Below are 12,395 nucleotides of genomic sequence, written 5' to 3'. Positions count from 1 at the left end.
GACACTCAGCTTGGCTTGTGTCCAGGGAAGTCGAGTAGCATCTGCGGCTCGCTAGGAGCACAGTTTTGGCCCTGCTGGGAAAGAGGCTAGAAAACAAAGCACACGCCGTCAGCTGGGCTAGAAAACAAAGCAGGCGCCGTCAGCTGGGCCACAGCAGGCAGTGCTGCTCTCACGCCTCACAGTCAGGTGCTGGAGGACTGAAGTCATTTCTTTTTTACCTGTGAATCCCCAGCTCTCAGAAAATAGTAGGCGTTCAGTGAATGCTTGGAGAAACAAGTCAGTGAACAACAACGAAAAGTTTCCTTATAAAGACTCGCGCATTTGTCCGTGTTTTTGACAGTCACCTCCCTGTCTGGGTAGGCACCTTTGATTCTGCGTCTTCTGTTCACTGATTGGCGCGTACATGGTCATTTCCTCCTCGTTTCTTCGGTCTGGTTCTGCGTCAGAGTCCTTACTCTCCAGTGTGAAGCCTAGTCTGTCCTAGTTCTGAAAAGTAATATCTCAGAAGGATCACATGGAAAACAAACAGAAGCCTTGCAAACGCTGGCACTGGACAACTTCTGCACAGTGGGCTCTGCTATGCCTCAGTTCATGGCATGTTATTTTTTCTTCATAGATGAAAATAAACCCATTTGGATGCATGCTGAGGAGAGAGAAGAATGCAAAGTAAGAACACATTATTTTGTGAAGTTTTATAAACTGAATATATTGCTTGATAATTATCTACTTGAAATTCTTTGTTGCAATTCAGGGAAAGCAGAAGGATGGGACGTCCTTTGGAGAGTATGGTGGCTGGTACAAGGCCTGCAAAGTCGACAGGTGCGTCTGCTTGCCTGGGAGACAGGCCCTTAGCCGTGGGAGGCGCTGGTGCTTCAGGGGCAGCCCGTAAACCACCTCGTGTGTGTAAAGTTTCTCAGGGTGGTGTGGGTGCACAGGCCCTTATTTTCCCCAGATTCCAGTAAAACTCCATTACTTTGTAAGTGAGGTAGTTTATACAAAACCCACCTCAATATGATCCCATGGGCAAAAACATGGGCCCTGTTCATTAATGCTGTGTCTTAAGGCTAGCTCCCAGGTTGCAGGAGGAGAGATGGCTAAGTGGAGACATAGCCTCTAAGGCCATAGGGCAGACTCGCAGGAACAGGCCTGCAGCCCGCGAAGCCCGCACTTTGCAGCTGTGTCCAGGCACACACCCCATCTCCTGCAGCCTCAGGGCCTCCAGTCTGCAGAGGGCAACGTGGCTCCTCTGCCAGCAGCCCTCCAGCCCGGCCCAGTGCTGCTTCCTCCTTTTACTGGAGCGCTTCTTGTCTGTGGTCTTTTCCTGTTTGAACTTGCACTTATCTTCTAAGACTCGCTTTACTGGTCTCCTATTCAGTCCAGTTCAGTTCAGTTCAGTCGCTCAGTCGTGTCCGACTCTTTGCGACCCCATGAATCACAGCACGCCAGGCCTCCCTGTCCATCACCAACTCCCAGAGTTCACTCAGACTCACGTCCATCGAGTCGGTGATGCCATCCAGCCATCTCATCCTCTGTCGTCCCCTTCTCCTCCTGCCCCCAATCCCTCCCAGCATCAGAGTCTTTTCCCATGAGTCAGCCCTTCGCATGAGGTGGCCAAAGTACTGGAGTTTCAGCTTCAGCATCATTCCTTCCAAAGAAATCCCAGGGCTGATCTCCTTCAGGATGGACTGGTTGTATCTCCTTGCAGTCCAAGGGACTCTCAAGAGTCTTCTCCAACACCACAGTTCAAAAGCATCGATTCTTCTGCGCTCAGCCTTCTTCACAGTCCAACTCTCACATCCACACATGACCACTGGAGAAACCAGAGCCTTGACTAGATGGTCTCTCATCACTGTTTCGGGAGACTCTACTGCTCTGAACCCTGGTTTGGAATAAATGTCCCTCCTCTTACTCCCCATAGCACTTACCGTAATTTCTGAATTCCACATGCTTTCTCCCAGTACTGTGTAAACTGTCTCAAAACATGGAGTATAGCTGCTTTATTATTTATTTAAAACCATTTATTGTATCTTTTTTGCTGCATTGGGTCTTAGTTGCAGCACACATGGAATCTTTTTTGTCCTGCAGTGTCTTTTTTTGTGGCACACAGATTCTCTAGTTGTGGCCCTCTGACCTAGTTGCAGTGCAGCATGTGGGATCTAGTTCCCTGACCAAGAATTGAACCCAGACCCCGTGCATTGGGAGTGCAGAGTCCTAGCCACAGATTGGACCACCAGAGAGTTCCCAGCTTATTTCTACAGCTCCTGTCATCAATAAGAGGAAAGCCTCCTGGAGTATATCTGTAGTAACATGAGCTGGATTTATTTCTCATTGTCAGCCAGACTGCTCTGTCAGCAGCACAGAAGCACACCATCTGTGTCCACACTGTGTGGTCCTCTTTTGCACACACAGCCGTCATTCTCTGCCTCGGGTCCCACTGGTGATGGTTTTGGTTCCACTCTGCTTCCCCTCCTTGAAGGGGAACGGAGAGGGTGGACGGCAGCACTTGAGCGCGTGTCCTCTGCGCTGCCTGGCACAGTCAGCTCTGCTTCCGGGGGAAGCTGATGGCCACCAGACACACCCAGCACAGACCTTCCTGCTGAGATCCCCAGTAGGCTGTGTGAGCAGAGACAGCACAGGGGTTTGTCCCACCAGCTGCAGGGCTCAGGGCCGTAGGCAGGGGATGCATGAGCTAGAAGAGCCTTTTAGGATTTTACAGCTAAAAAGTACTGTAGAAATTAAACTGTAGCAGACTTAAGTATGTTTGTCCTTTGGATTAGGTGCTGTTGAAGGTGGCTGCTCTGAAACTTACATTGAATCGGTTTGTGAATTATATGCTTTCTTACAGTCCAACTGTCACAACTACTTTAAAAAACCTTGGGGCGCTTTATAGACGTCAAGGCAAATTTGAAGCTGCAGAAACACTGGAAGAAGCAGCCATGAGGTCTCGTAAACAGGTCAGTCAGCGGCCTTCTGCTTGTGGGTTTGAGTTTGATTCTGTTTCATGAGACTTGTTGAAACACTGATTTAGAGAGAGAAAACATTTACTCATTTAGTTTGTACAAATAAAATCGGGTTGCTCAAATGCCGTGAATATGACACCACAGGCACAGGCTGCAGAAGCAGAAGTCAGTCAGAACCCCCAGAGTCAGAAACGCCTGTGCCTTCGGGGATGCTGTCAAGAAAACAGAAGGGCACCCACAGAGTGGGCGGACAGGTTTGCAGACCACATCTCTGACGCCCTCTAACATCTAGAACGTATAAGAAGAAAAGGAGCAGCTCATGAAAAAATGAACACAGGCCCTAAATCGACGTTTCTCTGAAGGTGCTGCACAGCTGCCAGCAGCTCGTGGAAGGACGCCGCAGGCGGTTAGTCACCCGGGGACGCAAGTGCACGCTCGGCGAGGCGCCGCTGCACGCCCTCTGGGCTGGCTGGAAGGAGAAACACAGCAGAAATAGCAAGTGTTGAGGAGGAGGCTGTGCACGGCTGGTGGCGGCGTGGACGGCCCAGCTGCCGGAGAGGGCACTTGGGAGGGTGTTTCAGGAGCGAGGCCTGGAGCTCCTGCCTAGCCCTGCGCACCCGCTGCTGGCGCCTGCCTGAGAGAGGGCAGCCAGGTGCTGGGCAGATGCCGCTGGTCCCCTTCCTCCACGCCGGGTTCTATGCAGCTGCTCTGAGCCCTTGTCCCCAGGAGGCACAGTCGGGTTCCTGCGAGTCTGGTCACACTCAGTCACCAGATCAGCACACAGCCTGTCCCCGCTGGGCTTCTGTTCAGACACCCTCTTTAGTGTATGTTGTTGACTCATTAATGCTGACGTCATGGCCAGCAGCACTGACTCCCGCCCGATGGGGGCTCAGTGTCTCCATGAGGCACGTCCAGAGGACACTTGAGCACCACTCAAGGGTCCACCGACCAAAATGCAGATGACACGGTTCTGAGTAACTGAGAGTGGGGGCAGGACCGTTTGCAGTATGAGATGAAGCAGGAACGCAGTGTTGCTTTGCTCCGTCTGAGTGCAGATGTGCGTGTCAACTGACTTGAGTTTTCCTCCACCCCGTGTGTGTCAGTGAATCCCCACGCAAGCACTGAGAGTGTTGATTTGGGATGAGTTTTCCCCCACCCCGTGTGTGTCCGTGAATCCCCACGCAGGCACTGAGAGTGTGGATTTGGGGTGACAGATCCACTTTGGCCAGTAGGTGAATTGGCAGGTATGGGCCCCGTGAGTGATGAGGAAATGTGTCCATGGCAGTGTTGGTTTCAGTAGGTTGAACGTCCAGACAGCTGCGCGTTCGTCGATAGGTGAGTGGATACACCATGTGGTCCATCCATGCGATGGAATGTTATCTGGAAATGAAAAGGACTGCTGAAGCGCTTTGCTTCACCATCTGAGGTGTGTTAGTTAGGCTGAAACACGGTTTGTTAAAGCACATACAAGCGCTGCTTTTGTGCCCTTTAATTACCAGTTTTCAGAGTTCAGAGGTTAATACGTCACTGTATATGTGTACGTGTGTAAAGATGGCAGGTGTTGTTTTCTGCTTTTAGGACTGGAGGGGCTGATGCGGTTTTTTCCCCAGAATGGTGTGTGTGTAGGCTATCATGCAGTTGTTGGTTTATGGCGACTTTTGGGCTGGGGTGAAAGTTACCCGTCGAGATTCTGTGCAGAGGGATTAGAGGAGGCCCAGCAGAGGGCCTGTCCATGGTCTTCTCCCTGCCTGTGCCCCTGCAGGCGCCCCTTCCTGTCGCCCTCCCTGGGTCTCCGACTGAGGGGCTGCTGTTCCGGGGAGGGGGACTCTGAGCACGCGTCCTGGGTGTGTGCAGCGTGGGGTCCTGGCTCTCGGCCTGTGACGCCCCGCATCGTTGGGCCTTGCTGTGAACCAGCACTGCACAGTGTTACCAGCCAGCAGCGTCTCGAGCCCGGAGCTGAGCTGCAGACATTTGAGAAGGGGCTGCCAGTGCTTTGCTGAGGACGGCCTCTCCTGACGGAGGGCCAGGTCCGCTTCACTGTGGCAGAGACAGCAGCCTGCGTCCTGTCTGGGGTTGTGCCCCTCGAGGAGGAAACTGTGAGGGTCATCGAAGGGACTGTGTTTGCGTGCCGTCTGGGTGGAGGTCCATCCAGAGCGTCAGGCGGGCTGTGCCTGGTCATCGGGTGGCTCTGGAGCGCACGTGGGACCCTCGCTGCCCGGCGCTGGCGCGGGAGCTGCACTCAGGTGTGCGTGGGTGACCCCGAGGGTGAGGTGCCTGGCCTCTGCTTCCCGTCTCTCTCAGCAGCAGCAGAGTTTGCCCTGAAAATGCCTTTCATAAGCCAGGGGCTAATTGTACTGAGAACAGTGTAACCTGTGAGTCTTCACCGTGTACTTATTTTGGAGGTGCGGAACACCAAGCACTTGGTGTTAAAGTGTTAGAACCTGGGCGTTTCCCCAGCGTCTCTGATGAAACTTCCCAGACATTGTCCCGTGTGCTCGCCAGCTAGACTGAGTTGTGAGCGTCTCCCATGCGTCCTCAGTCCTTCTGCTCGGAGGCCTTCCACAGTTGTGTACCTCACTGCACTCCTTCTGAATACCTCAGCACGCACCTCATCACCTGAAGCTCAGTATTCATTCATAGTGTTTTAAAATTTGAGGTAAAAATCTATATATGGTGAAATGTGCAAGTCTGCATGTTAAGAATCACTGTTCTCACTTACCCTCCAACGTTTAAGAGCTTTTTTCCCCTGCTATATGTTTAGTTATCTCAGAAATCCACAATAGACACTCAAAACTAGAGTCAGAAGGTCAGAGTCCCAGGATGTGTGGAGGACAGAGAAGGCCGGTGCAGCAATTCAGCAAGAGGAAGATCGCCTTCCCCCACACAGGTCTCTGAGGCTGGTGACCGTCTTCCCAGTGAACACACAGACAAAACCCATGGCACAGTGCTGGTAGGAGGAGGGGAGGTTGACAGAGACCAAGCCCTGAGCATTTGGAGTGGGAGCACTGACTCCAAGACCCTAGACCACCAGAGAACTAACCCTGGGGAGGATCAGGTAGTGAGACTCACACAAAGGAGAGGCCACTTGAACGCGTGACCTGGCATCGCCCGTCCACCAGTAGCGCCCTGTGCAGGACGCCTCATCTAAACAGCAGACAGGATTACCACGCCACTCGGCCTTGCCCAGCAGAGGAAAGACAAACAAATAACTCAGCACAAATCTCACCCTGTACGAAGCTTACACAAAGCACGGGACCCACCACAGGAGGGCAGAAACAAAGGGAAGAAAGAGTTCAGCCTTGAAGCCTGGGAAAAGGAGACCTCACACACAGTGAGCTAAAGAGTACGTAAGGCAGAGGAGTACGACACAGATGAAGGAACGAACTGGAGACACAGAGATCCAAATAAATGAAGAGGAAACAAGCAGGCTCCCTGAGAAAGAATTCAGAATAATGATAGTAAAGATGATCAAAAACCTTGAAGACAAAATGGAGGAAAATGCGAGAATCAGTTAACAAAGACCTCAAAGAATTAAAGAATAAATACACAGAGACAGACCACACAATTACTGAAATTAAAAATATTCTAGAAGGAATCAATAGTAGAATATCTGAAGCAGAAGAACAAATGAGTGAGCTGAAAGATAAACCGGTGGAAATAACTTCTGAAGAGCAGAATAAAGTAAAAAGAGTGAGAAGAACTGAGGATACTTTCAGAGACCTCTGGGACAATATCAGAGCCACTAACATTTGAATTATAGGGGTCCCAGAAGAAGACGAGAAAAAAAAGGGTACAAGAAAATTTTTAAAAGAGATTATAGTTGAAAATTTCCCCAGCATGGAAAAGGAAATAGTCAATCAAGTCGTAAGAGGTGCAGAGAGTCCCATATAGGATAAACCCAAGGAGAAACATACTAAGACACATACTAATCAAACTAACAAAGACTAAATTAAAAAAAAAAAACTGCAAGGGAAAAGCACCAAGTAACACATAAGGAAAACCCCACACATTTAACAGCTGATCTTTCAGCAGAAACTGTAGGCCAGAAGGGAATGGCAGGGTATATTTAACATACTGAAAGGGGAATATCTACAACCAAAATTACTGTACCTGGCAAGGATCTCATTCAAGATTGATGGAGAAATAAAAAGCTTTTCAGACGAGCAAAAGTTAAGAGAATTTAGTACCACCAAACCAGTTTTACAATAAATGTTAAAGGGACTTATACAGTCAAGAAATGTAAGAGAAGAAAAAGATCTACAAAATCAACCGCAAACAATTAAGAAAATGGCAATAGGAATATATGTATCAATAATTACTATAAATGTAAATTGATTAAATGCTCCAACCAAAAGACACAAAATGGCTGAATGGTTACAGAAACAAGACTCATATATACGCTGTCGACAAGAAACCCATTCTAGACCTTACGACACATATAGACTGAAAGTGAGAGGCTGGAAAAATACACTCCATGCAAATGGGAAGCAAAGGAAGGCTGGAGTAGCAATCCTCGTATCAGACAAAGTGGCCTTGAAATAAAGAAGATGACAAGAGATAAGGAAGGATACTACGTAATGGTCAAGGGATGCATCCAAGAGGAAGACGTAGCAGTTGTAAATATCTGTGCAGCAACATAGGTGCGCCACGCATAAGCCAAACACTGACAGACATGGAAGGAGAAGATGACAGTGACACAGTGATAGTAGGAGACTTCAACAGCCCACTCACACCAGTGGGCAGGTCACCCAAACAAAATTAATAAGGAAACAGGTCTTAAATGATACAGTAGGTGAGATGGGTCTCATTGATACCTTTTGGACATTCCATCCAAATGCAGAAGAATATACCTTCTTCTCACATCCTCATGGAACATTCTCCAGGATAGACCACATCTTGGGTCACAAATTGAACCTCAGTAAATTAAAGAAAATTGTCATAGAAAGGAATGCATTTGAGTCGGTTTTAATGATGTGGATGAACGTAGAACCTATTATACAGAGTGAGGTAAGCAGAAAGAGAAAGATAAATACTGTATTCTAACTCATATATACGGAATCTAGAAAAATGGTACTGAAGAATTTATTTACAGGGCAGCAGTGGAGAAACAGAAAATAGACTTAGGAACCTGGGGAGAGGGGAGGAAGAGGGTGAGAGGCATGGAGCCAGTAACAGGGAAACTTACATCACCGTGTGTAAAATAGAGGCCTCGTGTAAAATAGCCTCGGGAGTCTGCTCTGTGGCTCGGGAAACTCAAACAGGGCTCTGAATCAACCTAGGGAGGTGGGATGGGGCGGGAGACTGGAGGGGAGGTATGTATACCTTTGGCTGATGCATGTTGAGGTTGACAGAAAACGAATTCTGTAAAGCAGTTATCCTTCAATAAAAAATTTTAAAAAGAGAAAGAAACCCGTAGTAAAACTTTACCGCTAATGGATCAAACCCTTGTCCCCCTGCCTGGCTCGCAGGGTCTTGACAATGTTCACAAACAGAGAGTAGCCGAAGTGCTGAATGACCCTGAGAACACGGAGAAGCGGCGGAGCCGGGAGAGCCTGAGCGTGGACGTGGTCAAGTACGAGAGCGGCCCTGACGGAGGGGAGGAAGTGAGTATGAGCGTAGAGTGGAACGGGGTAAGTACAGTGCACAGCGCGCCCGCCCAGCCCTGCCCGGAGGCCGCGGCCCGGCGCCCCGGCGCACCTGAGGGCAGCCTCCTTTCCTCAAACTAAGTACAAATTAAGCCTTTTGTAAGTTCCAATCTTCTGCTAATACTGCAATCTGTTACTTGTTTGAAGAGATTGTCTTCTCTTTAGGAATCTGTGAGAGCGGTTGGCTTTCTTCTGAGCACGTAATGCTGATTGAGTGTCCTGGTTGCTTAAAGCATACTCCATCATCTGGTTTGGTTTTAATGTTAGGGTTAGTGCGGCAGAGAACTAACTCGCTTTTTTAACTTAACCCATTTTCATTGCTAACTTCAGTGCTCCTAATTTCACTGACGAGGCTGCCGTAGATTTTGTTAGAATTAATCAGTCCTTCAAAGGAAGATGATGATCCAAGTAGAACTTGTCTGTAGAAGAGAACAGGACAGGGCCTCCCACAGGGCGCTGGTGGTGAAGAAGCCACCTGTCTCTGCAGGAGACGTAAGACATGCAGGTTCCATCCCTGGGTTGGAAGATCCCCTGGAGGAGGGCCTGCCAGGGGCCTTTGGGTTGCAAGCTTGTGCCTGCATCGGATACTTGTCACCTCCCTGGCAGACTCTGCCTCTGTGGAGCGTCTTCCCATTGCTGTTCTCCAGGGTTGCCAGAGAGCACGTGGCCTTCTGCACGTTTCCCAGTGAGCTGTTGAAACACATTGAGCTGGTGTCTTTGAAATTTCACTTTTATGGGAGAGGGTTGAATGCAAGTTTACTTTTAATATAGTCAGGTGTACTGTTCATTTTTGTTTTTGGAAGTCATATAATGCAGTTTGATGCGGGTTTCCCAGGTTGCTCAGTGGTAAGAATCTACCTGCAATGCGGGAGACCTGGGTTCTATTCCTGGGTCGAGAAGAGTCCCTGGAGAAGGGAATGGCAACCCACTCCAGTATTAGTATTCTTGCTTGGCGAATTCCATGGACAGAGGAGCCTGGTGGGCTGTAGTCCATGGAGTTGCAAAGAGTTGGACTAAATAACAATAATAAAAAATACAATCTGACTAGTTATAACTGCAGATGTTTTGCCAAATAGTTGAGGGTCTTTCTTACAGTCTCCTTTTGAATCTATTCTTCGGGATTTTCTCTGGCTGTAGCAGTTGGGCAAGGGTCAGCATTCTAGGTTGACGTTTTACACAGAACATTACTGGCCAGACTTTCAGGGAGAGTGCCTTTTACTGTCTTTATCTGGCAGCTTCCTGGCTTTGGTTCTTCCTATGCCAAGACAACCAATCAGCATGTGCTTTGACCACGCGCCCGTTGGGCAGTTGTCCGGGGCAAGCCGGCAGCGGCTCAGCCCTGCAGGTGTCCACGTCCAGCCCGCACTGTGTACTGTGCTCTCCCCGTGGCCGTGCTGGCTGCTGTCCGCGTGCTTTGTGTAGAGGGCCCGCCCTCCGCTAGTCCTCAGAAGCCAGGGGCAGGGTTTGATCCTTCAGAGTGAAGTTCTGGGGGGAGCTTTCTCTTGAGACAGTATTTCTAGGTCAATGTTTGAGTGACATCATGGGATAATAAAACCATTGACACTTCAGGGCTCTCTTAGAGTCTTCAAGACTGAGAGCCGGGGTGAGGAGAGCTGCTCTCATCCCTGTGGAGGGGGAGCCGTGGAGCCGTGGGTGCAGAGGCTGGAGGCTCCCACCTCCCCCAGTGCCTGCCTGCTCCCGCTTTGGTCTCCTGTTGCCTCTCGCTGGGACAGGCTGTCACTCAGGACGTGCGCACGGCGGGCACTGGCTACCTGTTTACTTAACTCCTGGACACCAGCAGCTCTGTGTCTTCGACAAAATCCATTCCAAGGCACTTGGCGTGGCAGTGGGTTCATTGGCTGAAAAGAATCTAGGTTTTCGGTCATCCATTGCAGCACCTGAAATCACCTTGGGCAGCATAAGGACCACCTCCCCCCGAATGGGGTCTTCTGTGAAGCAGCGAGTAAGCAGAGAGCCCCTGGGGTTCACCGGGGAGGGACAGCGAGAGCCCGCTGAGACCACCCCACTCCCGCGGGCCTTGCTCTCAGACTGGCTTCCCCTGGAAGCGCTGAGGTTCGGGGACCATGCTGCTTTCCCAGCAGTTAACTTGTTCTGTTTTCACTGCATATGTTTTAAGAAGAGGCAGGAAAGCCTTACGTACCCTTAGGTGTTCTTTAAATTCAGCTTTGCTGAATCAGAGGAGCCTGTTGTAAGCACCCCTGGGTGTGGGCTCACACACGCTATCCCCACCTTCCCTGCCCAGGTGTGACGTTAAGTCCCTGACGCCATCTTGGCGTGAGTGCAGGCTTCCCTGGGGCTCCAAGGCAAACAGATGAAGAATTGTTGCTGTTTGCAGCCACTTTCCTGTGGGCATTAAGATTTTCTTAGTGTTATGCAGTTAGGATAAAAGAAATAAATTGAGAGTTGAGGCAGGCCCTTAGGCTGGACCTGTCTGTAACTTAACATTTCAGATCACAGGTTCTGCGAGCCTGCCGCCCTGTTCTTCACTATCATAAGGACTTGGTACACACTCACAATGAGAAAATGCTATTTAGGTTTTATTTTATATTGGGGTTCTATGTTAGATTTTAATTTTTTAAAAAAGGATTTCATGGGCAAAAGAATTTGTCCCCTGATAAATAAAGTAATGTGAGCCAAGTGGACAAAAACACAAAAGGGTTTCAGTGCTCCTTAAAAAGTTTGGAAGGTGGAGGGAAAGCGCTGAGTAGCCCTCACTTGGGCTTTCACAGGACCCCAGGCCCAGGCCTTCTCAGCACTCAGAAATAACCCTGACCATGAAGGGCAGTCGGAGACGACAGGTGGGTTATGATCACGACCCTGGCAGATGCTGCACGGCTGGGTCAGCACCCAGCTGAATCATATGCTATTAAAACACGAGAGCAGTAAGCCTGCTGGGCGTATTCTAATAATTCAGGTGAAGTTTCAGAATCAGATTCTCAACATGGTAGATAATTTGTTTAGAGAGGTACAGTTCTGTTCTTTTTTACTGTACCATGAAGACCGTAATTGAAGTACCTGAAAGTGTAACTCCATCAAGCGTTGTTTTTAGGTAGACTCTTCAGGTCTAACAGTCACTCTCAGGATAAGTCTCCATGGTCCTGCCTCTGAAGACAGACGCTGTGTGCACAGTAGCCCTTTCTGGGTGACACTGGCCTCGTGGGTCTCTGCGGACCACATGTGTCAGTCCTGGACCTGGGTCCCCGCGGGCCGTGCGGAGCCGCAGGGCTGCTCTGTGACGAAGGAGTTGGATTGGCAGTGGTCCCCCCAGGCTTCCAGGAGATGCCGCACGCCTGCTGTTCTGGGTGGAGCATCAGCCTGGAGCGCCGGGGTCCTTGTGAAGGAGCCCCGCTTCTCGTCAGCATTCTTGTCAGGCTGCCCCCCATGTTAATGATTCTGAAAGCTTCTCACCCAGTAAGCTCTTCCCAGGATTACTGGGAATGACATATAGTGTTAATTACAAAGAGTTTAATATTTATTTTCAAAAAAATGACATTAGGAAGACAACGAGAACATAGCAAAGGAAAAGAATTTAAAAGTACCAGTCCCCTGAGTCCGAGGCCAGAGGCCAGTGCGCACTGCCGTGCCGCCCTGCACCCCTCCCTTGCGCTCTCAGTGTCTGTTCGGAAGCCCGCCCTTTGATGCAGGGATTCTTCCGAGGCAGGATAGAGGTCTAGACTGTTTTCCAAGTTGAATGCAGGGCCACTTCCCACCCCTGAAGTGTGTGCTGAGTAGAAACGCACCCAGTCTGGGTGCGTTTCTACTCAGCACA

The 12,395-nt window shown here is 49.8% G+C and overlaps 1 protein-coding gene across 4 annotated transcripts in view; it reads left to right on the top strand.

The window, feature by feature from the left end:
• The window catches only part of KLC1 (kinesin light chain 1), a 50,635-nt gene that overhangs the window by 26,290 nt on the left and 11,950 nt on the right, over positions 1 to 12,395 (top strand). For 2 of the 4 annotated variants that reach the window (XR_826259.1, XM_010851313.1), the window contains exons 9-12: positions 617 to 666; positions 752 to 819; positions 2,846 to 2,954; positions 8,429 to 8,563. Coding sequence is in view for 3 of the 4 variants with exons in the window: in XM_010851313.1 (XP_010849615.1) it covers positions 617 to 666; positions 752 to 819; positions 2,846 to 2,954; positions 8,429 to 8,563 (362 nt within the window). In the remaining variant the exon portion in view is untranslated. Of the gene's footprint in view, positions 1 to 616; positions 667 to 751; positions 820 to 2,845; positions 2,955 to 8,428; positions 12,377 to 12,395 lie in introns of those variants that run through there. The other 2 variants (XM_010851315.1, XM_010851312.1) reach the window with 2 other exon arrangements.

The sequence above is a fragment of the Bison bison genome, unplaced genomic scaffold, assembly GCF_000754665.1.
Source record: "Bison bison bison isolate TAMUID 2011002044 unplaced genomic scaffold, Bison_UMD1.0 scf7180017864302, whole genome shotgun sequence".
In the NCBI taxonomy this organism is placed as follows: domain Eukaryota; kingdom Metazoa; phylum Chordata; class Mammalia; order Artiodactyla; family Bovidae; genus Bison; species Bison bison.
The sequence above is the reverse complement of the archived record's forward strand: the minus strand, read 5'-3'. Positions and strand labels throughout refer to the sequence as shown.